The 20,894-nt window shown below is 46.4% G+C and overlaps 1 protein-coding gene across 3 annotated transcripts; it reads left to right on the plus strand.

Moving 5' to 3' along the window:
• The first annotated feature begins 1,824 nt into the window (after positions 1-1,824).
• On the plus strand, positions 1,825-20,871 carry LOC131466592 (echinoderm microtubule-associated protein-like 6). 3 transcript variants are annotated; one of them, XM_058639945.1, is made up of 43 exons: positions 1,825-2,435; positions 2,924-3,083; positions 3,171-3,269; positions 5,291-5,359; positions 5,469-5,654; positions 5,921-6,056; positions 6,260-6,461; positions 6,545-6,682; positions 7,668-7,924; positions 8,129-8,338; positions 8,507-8,674; positions 8,756-8,862; positions 8,944-9,044; positions 9,144-9,330; positions 9,428-9,533; positions 9,756-9,849; positions 10,680-10,780; positions 10,868-11,070; positions 11,194-11,305; positions 11,830-11,957; positions 12,031-12,172; positions 12,242-12,394; positions 12,476-12,607; positions 13,190-13,278; positions 13,356-13,523; positions 13,614-13,815; positions 14,211-14,337; positions 14,410-14,488; positions 14,562-14,691; positions 14,887-14,985; positions 15,261-15,281; positions 15,386-15,400; positions 17,083-17,256; positions 17,336-17,544; positions 17,622-17,779; positions 18,189-18,303; positions 18,403-18,591; positions 18,687-18,859; positions 18,974-19,136; positions 19,208-19,311; positions 19,667-19,820; positions 19,901-20,001; positions 20,200-20,871. In XM_058639945.1, the coding sequence occupies exons 1-43, from the start codon at positions 2,239-2,241 to the stop codon at positions 20,222-20,224; spliced, it is 5,883 nt and encodes a 1,960-aa protein (XP_058495928.1). In that variant the 5' UTR covers positions 1,825-2,238; the 3' UTR covers positions 20,225-20,871. The 3 variants fall into 3 exon arrangements, with proteins under 3 accessions (XP_058495928.1, XP_058495929.1, XP_058495930.1); XM_058639946.1 differs by lacking the exon at positions 15,386-15,400; XM_058639947.1 differs by lacking the exons at positions 15,261-15,281; positions 15,386-15,400.
• Positions 20,872-20,894: the final 23 nt, after the last annotated feature.

Genomic DNA, 20,894 nt, shown 5'->3' on the forward strand with positions numbered 1-20,894 from the left:
GTTACAATCATTGATCATGACAATCATTGATCATTACACGATCATTGATCATTGCATGATCATTAATCATTGATCATGACATGATCATTGATCATTATACAATCATTGATCGTTACAGTCATTGATCATCACACAATCATTGATCGTTATACGATCATTGATCATCACACGATGATTGATCGTTATATGATCATTGATCATTACACGATCATGACACAATCATTGATCATTATACAATCATTGATCGTTATAGTCATTGATCATTACACGATTGTGACAATCATTAATCATTACACGATTGTTACACAATCATTGATCATTATACAATCATTGATCGTTACAATCATTGATCATCACACGATCATTGACTATTATCACACGACCAGCTGAGCCACACAGAAGAAACTAAAGGACAACAAACAAAACACTTTATAAAAAGAATAATAATAATAATAATTGCAACATGTTAAACTCAGCTGAGAGGAAATTAATGTCAATCTGATGCTAATGCTAACATGATATTTTAGCTAAAAGGTGTTAAAGGTAATAGAATACTCAGTACTCAGTTAAAGTGTTCACGTAAATCTATCATCATCTTTTTTTAATCATAAATTTATTTCAAATAAGAGCTAACTAGGCTAATTATCTTCTTCACTTTCCCAGTTCAAAGGTCAATAAAGTTTATTTATTTATCAAAGTGAAAATTACTGAGCGCTGATTTTACTTTGATAAACCGATAGCGGTATATATATAAGTTGTATATATATATATTTTTTTTAATTGTATGCTGACTCCACCTCCCATCATGCACCGCGGCTCCTTAGCTGTGATTCATGGCCCCGCTGCTGCACCTGACCTGAGGCGGGAAGCTCGAGTAGATGAGCGCAAAACTAACCCGACGTTAACAGGTGTACTTTCAAAATAAAATGTGTGCCGTTATTTAAACGATGCTAAAGCAGGAAAAAACACGATTATTGTTGCGCGTTAACTGTAAAAATATGAACATTTCTGTGTTTTCACGCGTCTCATAAACAGCGCACATCACACATCTGCGTGGATAGAGGCGCGGGGGACTTTTAGTTTGAAAACCTTAACCGGAAGTGTAGCGGTGCGTTCTCCCTGTAATGACGCACTCGCTCTTCCCTCACATTCCCGTTAATATTCCCTAATTTTCCCTTCATGTCGTCGCTTTTTCCTGCGTGTTTTGCGGCTCTTTGAGAGCGGGAGCGGCTGCGGGTCTCTGCCAGACTGTGACGCCTCTGCGCGGACGCAGCAGCGGCTGCGGTGTCGGTGAAGCGGATTCTGCTGCTGCTGCTGATGGTGATGATGCTCGGTCATAATCTGCGGATTTAAGCAGAAGAGACGAAGAAACACGAGCCGGGATTTTCTCACGTTTACACCGAGTGTGTGTGTGTGTGCGCGCGTGTGTGTGTGTGTGCGTGTGTGTGTATGTGTGCGCGCGCGCGTGTGTATGTGAGAGAGTATCTACACATCACACATTGATATTATACACATATTCATATACTTGGAGCGTTTCCTGTGACTTGCACACTGAAACCCGGGAATGTTCCGCGATCCTGCTGAGGAACCATCACCGCGATATTTCAGTAAATCCGCTTCATAGAAGAAAAAGATTTAAATGTTTGTTTGTTTTTACACTCAAATTTTAAAACTGTTGTAATTATTAAATGTTATAATTATAATATATAATTATTATATAATTATTTTCCTCTTTGTTCGTAAAAGAAAGTAGAATTAGTTATTTTATGATTATCTTATTAAAATGCTATATTATATAAATATATGTTTACACTGATATTAAAAACATGTTTGTATTTAGATTTAAAAGAAAATATTTTTAATGTTTTTATAAAATCATTTTTACTTTTCTATAAAATCCTAATGGACTCAACGTAAACTTACTTTTCTTATGAAAAGATCGTAAATGTGAGAATTTAATTTCACGTTTGTATTTTTGTTTCTGGTGAAAATCAGAAAAATTAAAGGAACAGTTCGTGTTTTTCTTCAGCCTAAAGCTGCGGTGTGGAATCATAGGAGATGTAGTTAAAGAGACGACAATGACGGACTACATTACCCATCAGCCTTAGGACCAACAGCAGAGGTCAAAGGTCGGTTGTTGTGGCTGAAGTGACGTCATCGGAGCTGAAGAATCGGATGCGTTTTTGTTTTTTTTTACGTGGTGGATGTTTGACATCGTGTTAGCGTTAGCGTGCTAACATGTCGGATAAGACGGCGCCGCGCTGTCAGCTGAGGCTGGAGTGGATTCATGGCTACAGAGGTCACCAGTGTCGCAACAACCTCTACTACACTGCCGGGAAGGAGGTGGTGTACTTTGTGGCTGGGGTGGGCGTGGTCTACAACACCCGAGACCACACCCAGAAGTTCTACCTGGGACACAACGATGACATCATCAGGTGAGGGGGCGTGTCTCACTTCAGTTGTAGAGTCAGAGTCAATAGGGCCATTGTGAGAAATGTAGGAAACAATAAGTTGGAGCGTTTCCGTGGCAGCAACAGCTGAAGCTGCAGGTTTGTCTCCATGTTTCCATTAGGGGGCGCACACACACATTAGAAAGACAACCGTGTGGGAAAGCGTGTGCTTTGCGCTCATGGAGAGCGCAAAGCATCATGGGAGTCTCTGACATCACAAAATATCAAACAAAACTCTGAACTTTAATATTAATCCTGAAGGGGGCGTCAGAGACGTTGTTTTGTCTGAACCAAAATATCAGATAAATGTGCGTCGGACACGGTTTGATTTGAAACTAAATATCATGGTAAAATGTGTTTTTTACGGGAGTTTACGTGAATTTCCGTGAGTTTCCGTGAGCAGGTGTTGCGATGTGTCACATGGCCTGCGCGTGGTGCTCACAGTGACGTGGCTCGTGTTTCACTTGTCGCAGTTTGGCGCTTCATCCCGATAAGATCCAGGTGGCGACGGGTCAGGTGGGGAAGGACCCGTTCATCTGTGTGTGGGACACGTATGCCGTGCAGACGGCGTCCATCCTGCGGGACGTCCACACGCACGGTGTCGCCTGCCTCGCCTTCGACTCTGATGGACAGGTGAGGCCACGCCCCCCTTCATACACACACACACACACACACACATACACCAGTGCGTAAACAAAAGATTGATGTTTTCTTTTGCAGCGTCTGGTTTCTGTCGGTTTGGACGCAAAAAACACAGTGTGTGTTTGGGACTGGAGGAGAGGACGAGTCATCGCCACGGCAACCGGACACTCAGACAGAGTATGACTCAGCAGTCAATCACATACACACACCTTTGGTTATTGATGACTATTCAGAAAACATGTTTTCATCAATCATTGATGATTGATTGATCAGTCTCAGCATTGATCAGTCTCAGTATTGATTGATCAGTCTCAGTATTGATCAGTGTCAGTATTGATCAGTCTCAGTATTGATAAGTCTCAGTATTGATCAGTGTCAGTATTGATCAGTGTCAGTATTGATCAGTCTCAGTACTGATTGATCAGTCTCAGTATTGATTGATCAGTCTCAGTATTGATCAGTCTCAGTACTGATTGATCAGTCTCAGTTAGAGTTGTTCCGATTCCGATACTGGTATCGGAAACGCCTCCGATACTGCCGAAAATGTGGGTATCGGTATCGGCGAGTACTGGAGTCCATGCACCGATCCGATACCACGTTATTTAATAGAGCTCCGTTAGCTCTGACGCGGTTCTTCTTCACCGCTCTTGAAACAGTTGCGCTGTGCTGTTTTAGAGGTGTGAAGAAGAACTGATCACCCGACACCTGTAGACAAGGAGCTAACGTTAGCTCATCATGTCGGCGGTTTGGCAGTATTTACCAGTTAGCTCTGTTAGCGTCGTTAGCTGTGCTAGCTCTGTTAGCGCGTCTACAGTCAAACTGGAGCGGCCCGTTTATTAAACGAAAAGAGCAGCGCTACAGCTAACCAGCGTACCTGTGTCCTGCGTATGTATGCCTCTGTTTTTAAACTTTAGCGTTACTTCAGAGACTCATTTTAACAATCTGGAGTCAAGTAAAAATGATGTCACGCACGTCCTTTCCCGGTCAGTCGTCATGGAAACATGAAGCTCTGCCAGTGCTGTGGTGTTTGGACCAGAGTCAAAACAAACGAAATAACATATCACTGGTAAAAATAAATGGTGTCCATTTGCTGTATTCGTTCTTGTTTTACAGAGGGTTTAACCTGAGCCAAACCTTACCACCAAGGATTTATTAATTTATATATATATATATATATATATACATATATATATGTTTATTTCGGTCATGTCAGTTAGATCACTCATCATCACACATCATCTTAGTGTAGTTTACACAATACACATAACCAAAAGGGAAAGCCGGAGAAGCAAAAGCTTATCTAGTCCCGTCCCCATTACCCACAGAATACATATTTTCATCATACAATACATTATTTTTTCTTTTTCTTATGACATTTTGACAAAAACATGTTTCAGCATCAGGTAGCACTCAGAGATGCAGTCTAGCTCTAGACAGTCAATCAGACTCCATGTTTGTCAGCTGTTGTTTGGTTACATTTGCTTCCACTGCCGTATCCACACGGTGTCTACAGATTTCTGTTTCTTTCCTCCTGGGTCATTCTGTATCGATTAATGGTCATCTCTACATACTTCTTTTTAAATACACTCCGTTTTGCTGATTTTTTCATCTCCTCATCCAGATTATTCCACTGTCTGACACCCGTGACTGATATGGTAAAGGATTTGGTGATGATAATCATATCACAGTCATGCAGGCGTAGTATGATATATATTTTTTTATTACACACTGGTATCGGTATCGGTACTCGTATCGGCCGATACCCACAGCACAAGTATCGGAATCGGTATCGGGAGGGAAAAAATGGTATCGTAACATCTCTAGTCTCAGTACTGATTGATCAGTGTCAGTATTGATTGATCAGTCTCAGTATTGATCAGTCTCAGTACTGATTGATCAGTGTCAGTATTGATCACTCTCAGTACTGATTGATCAGTCTCAGTATTGATTGATCAGTCTCAGTATTGATCAGTCGCAGTACTGATTGATCAGTGCCAGTATTGATCAGTGTCAGTATTGATCAGTGTCAGTATTGATCACTCTCAGTACTGATTGATCAGTCTCAGTATTGATTGATCAGTCTCAGTATTGATTAATCCGTCTCAGTATTGATGGATCAGTCTCAGTATTGATCAGTCTCAGTATTGATTGATCAGTCTCAGTATTGATTGATCCAGCGTTGCATCGATCACCTGCAGATATTTGACGTGACCTGGGATCCGCTCCAGTCAAGTCGTCTCGTCAGCTGCGGGGTCAAACACATCAAGGTGAGACGTGGCGTCTATGTTTGAATCTTTATCTGCTGATCAGTTTCTGTGATGATCTGATTATTGATCCCCTGGTGTTTATTGATGATATAAAAACCTGTGTCGTCAGTTCTGGACTCTCTGTGGAAACGCTCTGACTCCTAAACGAGGGATTTTTGGGAAGACGGGCGACTTGCAGACCATCCTGTGCGTGGCTGCCGCCAAAGATGAGCTGACATATTCTGGAGCGCTGAACGGAGATGTTTACGTGTGGAGAGGAATCACGCTGGTCAGGACCGTCCAGGCAGCACATGGAGTAAGTTCAGTGTTCCTCAAACTGTCCACAGGGAGGCGCTTCCCCCGCTGGGTTCTACAAATGTGAACAGAAAACTCTGGAAAACATCTGGACCCAAACTTCCAGACATTTCCAAGAGTTCATGGAGACGTTTGCTGAGGTTTCACCACAAGAAACAGGCAGAGGGCGCTGTTGGGCCATATGTTGACCACTGGAGGGAGAGTGAAAGAGAAGCAGAAGTTCTGACAGGAAGCATGTTTTAGTTTTTCCTGTAATCTTCCATGTAGGCCGGGATCTTCAGCATGCACGCCTGTGAGGAAGGATTCGCCACCGGAGGGCGCGACGGCTGCATCCGACTGTGGGACGTCGACTTCAAACCCATCACCAAGATCGACCTGAGAGAAGCTGAGCAGGGATACAAAGGTCTGACTCAGTCATTTCTGATAAGGTTGTTACGCAGTTCATCCTCCATAGAAAACAGGCGGCTGTGAGAATATTTAGTTTTCTTGTTGTTGAAATGTCTTTCTCTCGGCCACACTGCCCTCCGCAGGATGTCTGGTGGTACTGCTCCATGCATTCTGTTTTTATGTCCTCTGAAGATTCTGTCATTGTTAAATCTCTTCCAGGTCTTTCTATCCGCAGTGTTTGCTGGAAGGCCGACCGGATCCTGGCAGGAACTCAGGACAGCGAGATCTTTGAGGTGATGGTCCGAGATCGCGACAAACCAGTTTTGCTGATGCAGGGTCACAGTGAGGGCGAGCTGTGGGCACTTGACCTGCATCCCAAACAGCCGGTCGCCGTCACTGGGAGCGACGACCGCTCTGTCAGGTCAGTGTGACCCCTCCCACCAAACTTTGCCCCGCCTCCCTCAGGCTGCACCTGAGTTCATGTCCCACCTGTGTGCGTCTCAGGTTGTGGAGTCTTCCGGATCACACCCTGCTGGCTCGCTGTAACATGGAGGAATCTGTCCGAAGTGTTTCCTTCAACAATGACGGTTCTCAGCTCGCACTGGGTATGAAGGACGGATCCTTCACCGTGCTGCGTGTCAGGTAAGCTCACTTTTATGCTAACGCTAACTGTGCCGTCACATGTACAACGACGCGGATGAGATTTTTGTAGAAAGTCAATGCAAGGAAGGACTGAGCCTCGAGGAACTCTAGACCTGGGGTGCTCACACTTTTTCAGCATGCATGCTACTTATAAAATGACCAAGTCAAAATGATCTACCAACTACAATAATGCAAAACATACATTTATCTGTAAATATATTGAGAATTCTTTATATGTACAGTGTATGTTGATGTACTTTGCATAACCACATCATCTACCGCTTTATCCTCTGCCAGAGGGTCGCGGGGGGTGCTGTGCCAATCTCAGCTACATAGGCGATAGGCGGGGTACACCCTGGACAGTTCGCCAGTCCATCGCAGGGCCACACACAAATAGAGACAAACAACCATTCACTCTCACACTCACTCCTATGGTCAATAGGGTCTTCTCGCTGCAAGGCGAGAGTGCTAACCACTACCACTACATATTGCACAACACAACACAATTAACTATGTACATTTGTTGTCATTACCTGACTTTACTCTGATGACTTGCACTGAATGGAATCAGCCAGCGATGCATATTCTGGACAGTAGCTGCTGACAGCCAGCCTGAAGCATGTCTGTTTACTTAGTCCAGCTCCTCCACCCATTTTATACTCTTTCTTAAGTTTAAGAGAAAAAACCGAGGGCTAAAAATTGGAGGTAACTCGCTAGCTATCTTGCTAGTTTTGCTGCTGTGCTTAGCGCCGTTGTTTGCGCATGCGCCGTGACCTAAGTGTCAGAAAAAGTCAGAAGTCATCTGAATGGCTGCCCTGTATATCAATCAAGTGACGGGATGGATGATAGGCTGACGTCTTTTTTTTTTAATGTTATGCGATCTGCCCACACTACCTTTGCGATCGACTGGTAGATTGCGATCGACGTACTGAGCACCCCTGCTCTAGACGTTGGAAGTCGCTAAGTTAACAGATTCTTTCTTCAGGGACATGACCGAGGTGGTCCACATCAAGGACAGGAAGGAGGTGATCCACGAGCTCAAGTTCTCTCCAGACGGCTCCTTCCTGGCTGTGGGATCAAACGACGGCCTGGTGGATGTTTACGCCGTTGCCCAGCGCTACAAGAAAGTGGGCGAGTGTAGCCGCTCCACCTCCTTCATCACTCACCTGGACTGGTCAGTCGACAGTCGCTTCCTGCAGACCAATGATGGCGCTGGAGAGCGGCTCTTCTACAGGATGCCAGGTAACGGCTTTTGAGTTTTTTTCCTTCCATTCCAAGTCTTTATTCTCTGTCGACCAATCCACAGACTGCAGTGGACTAGCCCCACCCCTCTATGATATCCTTCACAACATTTAACGGGACAGTCAGGTCTGGAGGAAGCATGGTTTTCATTTGACCTGGAACCCGTGACCTCCTGACCTTTTACCCTCTTCCTTGAACCTCTAGCTGGGAAGCTGGTTCCTAAAGACGAATCGAAGGGGATTCACTGGATGACGTGGACGGGCGTTGTTGGAGCCGAGGTGAACGGCATCTGGCCCAAGTACTCCAACATGACCAACGTGAACTCTGTCGATGCTAACTACAGCAGCGCCGTGTTGGTGAGCGGAGACGAGCTCGGCTTCGTCAAACTCTTCCGGTTTCCCTGCCTGAAGAAAGGTCAGTCCCTCCTGGATCTGCAAGACAAGCTCATGTGTTCAGTGACTCCTGTACCTCACTGTCCGGAGGAACCAGAGTCAGATCATTATTATTGTTCTGTCTGTAATGACAAAGCTTTCGGCAGAACCTGGATTGTTTGCATAATTTCTAAAACTTCTTCTTCTACAGGAGCCAAATTCAAGAAGTACATCGGTCACTCTGCCCATGTCACCAATGTCCGCTGGTCCAATGACCTGCAGTGGGTGGTCAGCACGGGCGGAGCCGACCACGCGGTCTTTCAGTGGAGATTCCTGCCTGAAGGTGTCATGAATGGCGTGTTGGAGCCCCTCCTCCAAGGTAGATTTACCACCTCAGAATCTCATAATGATCTTTGTCAACCTGCTTTAACAATGTCTCTCCTCTGGGTGGCGTGATCAGAAGGTTATGCCGACTCCAACAGTGGAGAGTCGGACTCTGACGTGTCGGACGTCCCGGAGCTGGACTCGGACATCGAACAGGAAGCTCAGATGACCTACGAACGTCAGGTAACCTGGACGTTAAACCTGATGACACGGTGTAGATGATGAAGGACGATGGACGTGTGTCTCACCTGTCTCTGTCTGCAGGTTTATAAGGAGGACTTGCCTCAGCTCAGGAAGAAGCTGATTGGTTCTCTGAAGCGGCAGAGAGCTCCGGAGGAGGGGCTTCGTCTGCAGTTCGTTCACGGGTGAAAACCAAAAACAGAGAATCATCAAAAATTTTAAAAAAAAACAGCAACCTTCTTTCCTCTAACGGTTTCCTGTTTCCTGTTTCTTGTTTCCTGCAGGTATCGCGGCTTCGACTGTCGTAACAACCTGTTCTACACTCAGACGGGTGAGGTCGTGTACCACGTCGCCGCCGTCGTCATCGTCTACAACCGACTGCAGCACAGTCAGAGGTTCTACCTCGGTCACGACGACGACATCCTCAGCCTCGCTGTCCACCCGCTCAAAGACTACGTGGCCTCCGCTCAGGTACGCTGGCCCCGCCCACTCAGAGCACAAACGGCTTCTCATTGGCTGCACCTGTTAGCACCTGTTAGTCTGTTAGCATGTGTGATTATATGTTCAGGTGGGCAGAGACCCAGCTGTCCACGTGTGGGACATCCAGACTCTGAAGTGTCTGTCTCTGCTGAAGGGACACCACAGCAAAGGAGTTTGTGCTCTGGACTTCACAGGTAACTGTCCCTGAATCACCATGGCAACCGATGAAGCATGCATTATATCTGTCAATCACCTGAATCACACCAAACAATGTTAAGAGATTCTGAACCCGAGTCTGTCTGATGTCTCTTTGTCTCTTTGTCTCTTTGTCTCTTTGTCTCTTTGTCTCTGTGTCCCTGTGTCTCTGTGTCTCTGTGTCTGCAACTTTGTGTCCTCTCCATCTGTGTGTGTCCCAGCCGACGGAAAAAGTTTGATTTCAGTCGGAATCGACGAGTTTCACTCCATCGTGATCTGGGACTGGAAGAAAGGAGAGAGACTGGCCAAGGCCAGGTATGTGCACCTGAACACAACACCTGAACACAGCATCTGAACACAACACCTGAACACAGCACCTGAACACAACACCTGAACACTGCATCTGAACATGACACGTGAACACAGCACCTGAACACAACACCTGAACACAGCACCTGAACACAACACCTGAACACAGCATCTGAACACAGCATCTGAACACAACACCTGAACACAGCACCTGAACACAACACCTGAACACAGCATCTGAACACAGCACCTGAACACAACACCTGAACACAGCACCTGAACACAACACCTGAACACAGCATCTGAACTCAACACCTGAACACAACACCTGAACACAGCATCTGAACACAGCACCTGAAGACAGCATCTGAACACAACACCTGAACTCACACAACACCTGAACACAGCATCTGAACACAGCACCTGAACACAGCATGTGAACTCAACACCTGAACACAACACCTGAACACAGCATCTGAACACAGCACCTGAAGACAGCATCTGAACACAACACCTGAACTCACACAACACCTGAACACAGCATCTGAACACAGCACCTGAACACAACACCTGAACACAACATCTGAACACAGCACCTGGACTCAACACCTGAACTCAACACCTGAACACACCTGAACACAACACCTGAACTCACACAACACCTGAACACAGCACCTGAACACAGCATCTGAACACAACACCTGAACACAGCATCTGAATGCAACACCTGAACACAGCATCTGAACACAACACCTGAACACAGCATCTGAACACCCCTGTGAACACCTGTGATGTCCACAGTCCTCATCCTTATCTGTGTCATGCGTGTCCTTCAGGGGCCACAAAGACAAGATCTTGGTGGTGAGGAGTAATCCATTCAGGATGGACAAACTGGTCTCTGTGGGCATGAAACACATCAAGTTCTGGCAACATTCAGGTAAAAATCTCTTCCTTTGTCTGTTCTTTGACTGACTCTGACTTCCTCTGAAAACATTTGAATGGTTTGTCTGTCCTCGTCCTGCAGGGGGCGGTCTGACATTCAAACGTGGGATATTCGGGAATCTTGGGAAACAGGAGACCATGATGTCGGCGTGTTACGGTCGATCTGAGGACCTCGTTTTCTCTGGAGCCACAAACGGAGACGTTTACATTTGGAGAGACACAACGCTCATCAAGACCATCAAAGCCCACGACGGCCCTGTGTTCGCCATGTGCTCCCTCGACAAGGTCGTCATCAACTCATCTGTTAATTCATCCAATCATCTGTCCATCTCTTTCTGTTTCACTGAAAATAACAACATTTGATGTTTTCTCTGTGTTTTCTTTTCCCGTGGTGCGTTCACTGTCCAGGGTTTTGTGACCGGGGGGAAGGACGGTATCGTGGAACTGTGGGACGACATGTTTGAGCGATGTTTGAAAACCTATGCCATCAAGAGGGCGGCGCTGTCTGCGTCATCTAAAGGTAAACCACTCCTGTCTGTCGTCTCTGTGGACCGAGGTCAGGGGTCAGGGGTCAGTGCCTGTCAGTATCTGTTAGTCTGTCCAATGTCTGTTAGCATCTGTTAGCATCTGTCAGTGTCCATTGATAAGTTCAATTCAATTAAATTTTATTTGTATAGCACCAAATCATAACATACATGATCTCAGGTCTGTACATAGACAACATCAAGGAGAGCAGAGAAACACAACAGTTCACACAATGAGCAAACACTAGGCATCAGTGGAGAGAAAAAACTCCCTCTTAACAGAAGAAGAAATCTCTGACAGAACCAGACTCAGAGATGTGCGGTCATCTGCCTCGACCGGTTGGGGTGAAAGGAAAATGCGGGACAGCGGAGAGGTGGGGGACAGAAAGGGGGGAGAGAAAGGACAAGAGGGAGATGAGGTAGAGACAGAAGAGAGAGAGAGACCAGGAGCAGATACACAACAACTGTATCAAGTTACAAGTTTATACAGGTAAGTAAGTGTTCTGTGGTTGTGGATCAGGTCTGCTGCTGGAGGACAACCCATCCATCAGAGCCATCACTCTGGGACACGGCCACATCCTGCTGGGGACAAAGAACGGAGAAATCCTGGAGATCGACAAGAGTGGTTCCATGACCCTGCTGGTCCAGGTGAGACTGAAGACCACGACTCACCTGAGCTTGTCTGTGCTTCATCTCACCTGTTCACCTATGTTGTGTTCAGGGTCATATGGAAGGTGAGGTTTGGGGGTTGGCTGCTCATCCTCTACTTCCTGTCTGCGCCACAGTCAGCGACGATAAAACTCTGAGGATCTGGGAACTCTCAGCCAATCACCGCATGGTTGCCGTTCGCAAACTCAAGAAAGGTGAGATCCACGTCTGACAGCTGGAGCTACAGCTGTTTACACATGTCTCACCTGCATGTCACCCGACAGGTGGGAGGTGCTGTGCCTTCTCTCCTGACGGTAAAGCGCTGGCAGTCGGTCTGAACGACGGCAGCTTCCTGGTTGTGAACGCGGACACTCTCGAGGACATGGTCACCTTCCATCACCGCAGAGAGCTCATTTCTGACATCCGATTCTCCCAAGGTGCCTGAACTCAGCACCCAGGTGTGACGCAGAGTTGATTGGCTGGTGAGCGGTGGCTCACAGCGTTATGTGTTTGTTCAGATGCAGGGAAATACTTGGCCGTCGCGTCCCATGATTCCTTCGTGGACATTTATAATGTCCTGACCAGTAAGAGAGTTGGCATCTGTAAAGGCGCCGGCAGCTACATCACCCACATCGACTGGGACTCGAGAGGTGAACACACACCTGTAACAATATGAAGCTAACATGCTACTGTAAATGGTGACAAAAGTTCATTCATTCATTTTACATTATACCTGTCAAATGCTGTTGTTTGTTCACATACTCACAGAAGCTCACAGACGTAGGTTTACACAAGTTTGGGCTTGAGTTTGGATAGTCTGAGGACAAAGCCTAGACCTCTGGAGGTGTATGAATTGGTTCTTAAGTTCCAGGGACAGGGACTTCCTCTGGAGGAAGGACTGGTTCTTAAGGTCGTTCTCTCTGGAAGTTTAGGGACTTGTGTTGGAGGTCTGGGGACAGGTTGTTGAGGTTTAGACGGAAAATGGTGACAGAAGTTCATTTGTTCGTTTTACATTAGCTACACCTGTCCAATGCTGTTTGTTCACATGCTAAACATTAGCATGGTAGAAGAATATGTCAGGTGTTAGCTTCATGTTTTAGGTCATGCTAAATATATGTAAAACTTGCTGCTAACAGTATTGATTACAGGCTAAATTCTAATATCTCTACAGTGCTAGCCTTCAGTTTCACACATGACACCAGAGCATCATCTGCCGATGTTTCCGTCCACAGGTAAACTTCTGCAGGTGAACACCGGAGCTAAAGAGCAACTGTTCTTTGAGGCACCACGAGGACGTAAACAGAACATCAGTGTGGCCGAGGTTTGCTTTATTTTAATATTACGCAGATAATCGAGACGTACGCGTTTGCACCAATATTTTTGTTTGTGTGTTTTCAGTTTGAAAAGCTGGAGTGGGCGAGCTGGACCTCAGTTCTAGGTCCAACCTGTGAGGGAATATGGCCCACACTAAGCTTTGTCAATGCTGCCTCTCTCACCAAAGATCGTAAACTGCTCGCCACTGGAGATGATTTCGGCTTCCTCAAACTGTTCAGCTTCCCCTCCAGAGTAAGATTCTTACAGTCATCAAAGTTACACAGAGCTGAGAACATTGATCTCATTTCTCTTTGAGTTTCTTACGTTGAAATCTGATCTCAGGGACAGTTTACCAAGTTTAAGAAGTACGTGGGTCACAGCACCAATGTGACGAACATCCGCTGGTCCAATGATGATTCTGTGCTGTTGTCAGTGGGTGGGGCTGACACAGCTCTGATGATCTGGACACGAGAGCCACCGGGTCACAAAGAGAGTAAAGCTGTGGACAGCGAGGAATCGGATGATGACACTGAGGAGGATGGAGGTAACGGTCCTAAAACTCAGACACAGGTTTGAAGAAGTATGGGGATGAGTTTGGATGGTTTGAGGACAAACCCTGGAGGTTTATAGACTAGTTATAGAAGTATAGGGACTGGTTCTGGTGCAGGTACTACCTCAGGAGGTGTAATGACTAGGTCTGAAGGTCTAGGGACTAACTGGATGTTTAGGGACGAGGTATGCAAGTTTTGGGTATTACTTTGGAGGTCTGGGTATAAGCTCTCAAGGTTTATGGACTGCCTTCAGACCTCCTAGTTCTTCAGTCAGATGTGACACCACCACAGCGGAATCATGGTGTCATGTCATCTTCAGAGTCTGCAGTAGGACCAGGACAGTGTCAGAAAAAAAGACAGCTGCGTTGAGGACTTGTTGTGTTTACAGGTTATGATAGCGATGTAGCCCGAGAGAAAGCAGTGGATTACGTCACCAAGATCTACTCGTCCAGCATCAGGAACATGTCAGGAACCAAACCTCACCTGCAGCACAAAGAACTCCCTGTGGATGAGAGGTACTGGCCGCTGGATTGTTGACCAGTAATGATGTAAATGGTCTCTGACCCGTGACTGTCTGTCCCCTTCAGGCCTCCAGTGAGTCGAGCCGCGCCGCTGCCAGACAAACTTCTGAAGAACAACGTCACCAAGAAGAAGAAAGTGGTGGAGGTCGGTGTGACGCCTCACTGACGTCAGTTCACCGTCATTGGACGTAATTTCAGAACCCTGTTTGTTTTTTCAGGAACTGGTCCTGGAGCATGTTTTCGGCTACAGGGGATTCGACTGTCGCAACAACCTGCATTACCTCAATGACGGTGCTGATATCGTCTTCCACACCGCCGCCACAGTGGTCGTTCAGAACCTGTCCACCGGTCAGTGGAACTCTGAGTGGAACTCTGAGGGGAACTCTGAGGGGAACTCTGAGGGGAACTCTGAGGAGAACTCTGAGGGGAACTCTGAGGAGAACTCTGAGGGGAACTCTGAGGAGAACTCTGAGGAGAACTCTGAGGAAGACTCATTTAATTCAAACGTTGCTAATGATGTAACGATTGTTCTTGTTCTAACAGGAACTCAGAGTTTCTACCTGGAACATACAGACGACATCCTCTGTCTGACCGTCAATCAACACCCGAAATATCAAAACATCATTGCCACCGGACAGATCGGTGAGTCTCCGTCAGGAAGTGAGGTCATTGAAGATGAGAAAACATCTTCAAGAAATCTAAGAGTCCAGACAGGACGTACAATAAACGTACCATAAAATAAGACACGACATACGATAAGCGTATGATAAAATAAGACGCACCATCTTTAAAGAAACCAGTGTCAGCTGTTGACGAGTCATGATTTTCATCCATGATTCAGCTGCTTTTTGCCCATTGCACTTTTTTTCTTTTCCACTGCTTCCTCATTGTCACTGCATCATCATCATCACCACCAGGTGACATCAGTGAGCTGCCAGGTAAGACATCACACACACGCACACACACCCATGTTCATGCTCAGTGTGTAACGTGTGGGTGTGTGTGTATGTGTGTGTGTTTGTGTGTTGCTCTCGCTGTGTAGAGGCTGAAGTATCAGGTGAGTATCAGCATCTCTCTGGCTCCGCCCCCTTTACTGAGCACGAAGCCTCTGATCATCTGTGTGTGTGTGTGTGTGTGTGTGTGTGTGCAGATGATACATCAGAGCATGAACGTCAGAAACACACTGAACTTCATGTGTTCATCAGTGATCCTTAGGTCAGTGTGACTGTGGCTGAGAGCAAGGACACAAAGACTTATAAGTCTACAAGTCTACGACATCTGCGTCACCTCAAAACTAAAGACATCACAAAAAATCTACGTCTCATGATCACGTCTTTATCTCACTGTGAAACTGAAGTTTGTAAAGCACTCACTCTCCCACACCAAACCTCATAGAGAAAATCAGTGATTTTAACATCACACACATAGGAGTTGTTGATCCACTGCTGCCTCCATCACTAAGTTCAAATGTCTTATTTTGTCACGTTCAGATTGACCTCAGGGACACAAAGTGACCACACGAGGCAGCAGAGGACCAGCAGCTCCTGTGTCCCCGCAGCTAAAATCACTGATTTTCTCTGAGGTTTGGTGTGGGAGAGTGAGTGCTTTACAAACTTCAGTTTCACAGTGAGATAAAGACGTGATCATGTGACGTAGATTTTTTGTGATGTCTCTGCTGGCAGCCATGTTTTCACTGAGCTCGCTCCATCACAGTTAAGTGTTGTCATGATCACGTGGGACAGTGTGTGTCTCCAGAGCAGGACGTCACGTGACAAACCACTTTACATGTACTGTAGGAGTTCATGATCCTCAGAAGATAAACTCTGTTGAGGTTTGAACATCTGCTCATCAGCAGAGAAACAAACTCTGTGGTGATGTCACGTCACATTATTGACAGTGAAGAGGACAGACGTCCTCAGTTCTGCTCTGATGGATCCGTCTCCTGATGTTTCCTCACAAACTTCACCTTCACCTGCTGACGGACGTCTTCCTTTTGTGTTTCCCTGCTCTTCTTCACTGCCTGGTTTCTCCTTCACTTCCTCTGGTCTTGTTTTTGTATGTTTGTTTACACAGAAGTTCATCTCCTCTACACCTCAGTGCCCTTGTTCCTGGTTACTTGATGTGTTTGTTCCTCTCCAGTTTAAAGAGATAGTTCAGGTTTTTGTAGCACTGACTGTGCTGTGAGCAGAAAACATGGCTGCCAAGAGAGACATCACACATCAGTTTAAACCTACGAGATCTACATCACATGATCACGTCTTTATCTCACTGTAAAACACTCACTCTCCCACACCAAACATCATAGAGAAAATCATTGATTTAACATCACACACACAGAAGTTGTTGATCCACTGCTGCCTCCATCACTTAAGTTCAAATGTCTTATTTTTTTAATTCGGCATTTGAAATATTTCATTTTGTCTTAACGTAGTTACACAAAGTGACCACACGAGGCAGCAGTAGACCAGCAGCTCCTGTGTCCCCGTGAGCTAAAGTCACTGATTTTGTCTATGGACTTTGGTGTGGGAGAGTAAGTGCTTTACAAACTTCAGTTTCCTGTTGGAAAAGTCAGTTTTAATAGTGAGGCTTGTTCTCAGCAGCAGGGGGCGCTCACAGATTTGGTGAGGTGTTGTTACCTCACAGTACGCTGAACTATCCCTTTAAAGCCTTTGACTTCCTGTGCTCAAAAGTCACATGTTCCTCAGGTCTTGGTTCTATGGTTCTCATCTTTGCTTGCAGGCCTCGCCCCGTCCATCCACGTGTGGGATGCCATGACAAAGCAGACGCTGTCCATCCTCCGCTGTTCCCACGCCAAAGGCGTCGGTTACGTGAACTTCAGTGCCACGGGAAAGCTGCTGCTGTCTGTGGGAGTGGAACCTGAACACACCATCACTGTGTGGAGGTGGCAGGAAGGTACCGGGTTTCTGTCCGGGTCCAAACTCTCAGTGATCAGATTACAGCATTACAACCTGACCTTTGACCTCTCTTCCAGGCACCAAGGTGACGAGTAAAGGCGGCCACGCTGAGCGGATCTTTGTGGTGGAGTTCAGACCAGACTCTGACACTCAGTTTGTGTCTGTGGGAATCAAACACATCAAGTTCTGGACTTTGGTTGGAGGCTCGCTCCTGTACAAGAAGGGTGTGATAGGCATGGTGGAGGACGGACGCATGCAGACCATGCTCTCTGTGGCCTTTGGTGCTGTAAGATCCACTCACCTGAGACCAGAACCTTTCTGTTCATCTATGTTTGAGTCTAACTCAGTGTCTGTCTGATCCAGAACAACCTGACCTTCACTGGAGCCATAAACGGAGACGTGTACGTGTGGAGGGAGCACTTCCTGGTGCGCGTGGTGGCGAAGGCGCACAGCGGCCCGGTCTGCACCATGTACACCACGCTGAGGGACGGACTCATCGTCACAGGAGGGAAGGAGCGACCGTGAGTCTTCATCAGACCCAGAGACGTGTTTCCATCACGGTACAGTTCAGTTTGAAACGGTAGATTCCTGGTTCAGGTTGTGTTTCCACTGGCAACAGAACCTTTACTTGGTAGGCGGAGTATGGGTGCCGCCCAACGTCTGGCAGAGAAAGACAACGGAGAAAAAAACGGGCGGAGGGCGGAGCCGGTCTAGCTCCGCCCTGAACATACCCAAAGGAAGGGCGCCAAAGAATGGAACTGCTGGTTTCTGGTATTATTGGTAATGGAAACATACCGTACTGTACCAAACTGAACTGGTCTGTGGTCCAAACACGGATTTTGTCTGTGGTTGCTGCAGATGGACTTGTGACTCCTCCCACTCCACTTTAACCTAAAATAAGATGGTGATATTTGTTGTTGTGTTCCACAGGACTAAAGAGGGCGGAGCCGTGAAGCTTTGGGACCAGGAGATGAAGCGTTGTCGAGCGTTCCAGCTGGAGACGGGTCAGCCGGTGGAGAACGTCCGATCGGTCTGCAGAGGGAAGGTACGAGGTCTTGGTCTGTGGTGCAGCGACGTCCTCACTAAGGTTTTTCATGACCCTCAGAAGGTTTGACTCGTTTCTTTGCCTCCTGGAAAAATCCAGGGTAAAATCCTGGTGGGAACCAAAGACGGAGAGATCATTGAGGTCGGAGAGAAGAATGCCGCCTCCAACACCATGATCAACGGACACACTCAGGGAGGAATCTGGGGTTTGGCCATGCACCCTTTCAAAGACGTCTTCATCTCAGCCAGTGACGACGGAACCATCAGAATATGGGATCTGGCCGACAAGGTACGGAAAACCCCCAAACGTCGTCTCAGTCCTCTCTGAGCTCGTAGATATAAAGAATACATTTAAAAAACGTGTATTTCCTTCTTCTCGGTCAGAAACTCCTGAACAAAGTGAGTCTGGGTCATCCTGCCAAGTGCGCCTCCTACAGCCCTAACGGAGAAATGGTTTCTATTGGCACAGAGAACGGAGAGTTCATCGTCCTGCTCGTCAACTCGCTCACGGTGTGGGGCAAGAAGAGAGACCGCAGCGTCTCCATCCAGGACATCAGGTGACATGTTTGACACGTTAGGGCAGATGTTAGGACAGATGTTAGGACATAAGTTAGGACAGTTAGGACATTTCTCAGCAGCTGACCCATGTCTGTGGTTTTCTTGTGGTCCAGGTTCAGTCCCGATAACCGGTTCCTGGCCGTGGGTTCAGTTGAGAGTGCAGTAGATTTTTATGACCTGACTTTGGGACCTTCCTTGAACCGGATCGGATACTGTAAGGACATCCCTGGCTTCGTCCTCCAGGTGGACTTCTCTGCTGACAGCAGACACATCCAGGTGAGTTGGCCTGAACGTGTGTGTCTTCCTGTGACCTCACAGTAACCTTGTGTCCTCCGTCTTTGTCCCAGGTGTCCACCAGCTCGTACGCTCGGCAGGTTCATGAAGTTCCGTCTGGGAAGATCGTAACGGAGCAGCCACTCATTGAGAGGATCACCTGGGCGACATGGACCAGGTGAGGACACACCTCCAAGCTAACCAACCAGCTAACACTCCAAGCTCACGCTGACAAGAAGCTAACACCAGTAACAAAGAAGCTAATGCTGTTAATAAGTGGCTAACACAAGTTATTATGATACTAGCAACTGGAACCAGGATAAGATAAGATAATCCTTTATTGGATGGATACTAACACCAGTAACCAAGAAGCTAATGCTAATAAAGAGAAGCTAATGCATAAACACCTGGTTTTCATGTTACACAGTAACGAGTGAATGAATGATTGTATTTTAGCACGTTCACCTGCGTCAGTGACTTCTATCCTAATGTTGGGGCAGAAACACTGACCCCTGCTGGTTTGTCTTTGTTAGCATCCTGGGCGATGAGGTTGTCGGCGTTTGGCCTCGTAACGCAGAAAAAGCCGACGTAAACTGCGCTTGTGTTTCTCACGCCGGCATCAGCCTGGTGACAGGAGACGACTTCGGACTCATCAAGCTCTTCGATTTCCCCTGTTCCGAAAAATTTGTGAGACAATGTTGCACCTTGAATACTGAATCTGTGTGTCCACCAGGTGACGTCCTGACCTGTTTGTTCTCTCTTCACAGGCGAAACACAAACGTTACTTTGGTCACTCTGCTCATGTGACCAACGTTCGCTTCTCCTGTGACGATAAGTTTGTGGTCAGCGCCGGCGGCAGCGACTGCAGGTAAACAAACTCTCGAAGCAAAGCAATGCGAAATAAAACTGAGACGCAAATCAAAAACAGTTGTCTTTACTGTGTTTGCAGCTGTCTGCCTGCAGAGGGCAGAGTTTCAACACTCACTCTTTGTTTAACATTATCAGCTAAGAAGCTAATGCTAATGCATTGACTGTGTGTGTTTTTCTCTCTCTTTTGTTTGTCCAGTTTATTTGTGTGGAAGTGTCAGTGAGCGCCCCCTAAGGCAAGGCTGCACCTGCGTCCTGCACACAGGAAGTACAAGCGTCTCTGAGCCTGGGTTCAGCACTGCGACCTCTGTTGTTGTACATTGAGAAGCTTTTATTGTGAAAGTGTGGAGGTGTTTGACGTAGCCGTGTTTGTTTGTTTGTTTGTTTGTTTGTTTGTTTGTCGGAATGTGCCTTTTCTCACAAACTCTGACCAAACATTTGATACAACTTTATTTATAACTGTGGTGCTAAACAGACTCATGGGGGCGTTTATGTTTACAAAAGACAAACATGTTTATTTATTTATATGCCTGTGTGATGAAGATGATGAAGATGATGATGATGATGAAGAGTATAAAGTAGAAAACATAAACATGGATCTTTGTTTGATCCCAGTTATTCAAACTAAAAATAAAAATGTTTCTACCTCAAAAACAAAGTGAGTTCTAATATAAATAAATAAATGATATTTAAGGTAGAATTAATTCTAAATGTAAATGAGCTGAACACTCTTCTGTCCACTGGGTGGCGCTGTGTCTTCTCTCTGTATTTGCTGTAGAAATAAAAGTCAACTTGAATCATGTGACTTTCTCATGCACACGTTCACCACTAGATGTCACTAAATCTTACACACTGGCGCTTTACATTTTCTGAACCAAACAAAATAATCAAATT

This window comes from Solea solea, chromosome 10, assembly GCF_958295425.1.
Source record: "Solea solea chromosome 10, fSolSol10.1, whole genome shotgun sequence".
Lineage (NCBI taxonomy): Eukaryota > Metazoa > Chordata > Actinopteri > Pleuronectiformes > Soleidae > Solea > Solea solea.

Coding starts and splice junctions, on each gene's coding strand:
- LOC131466592 (XM_058639945.1), top strand. CDS start 2,239: ATGTCGGATAAGACGGCGCCGCGCTGTCAGCTGAGGCTGGAGTGGATT. Junction 14,489..14,561: donor AGAAGAAGAAAGTGGTGGAG/GTCGGTGTGACG, acceptor TTGTTTTTTCAG/GAACTGGTCCTGGAGCATGT. Junction 19,821..19,900: donor TCCCCTGTTCCGAAAAATTT/GTGAGACAATGT, acceptor CTCTCTTCACAG/GCGAAACACAAACGTTACTT.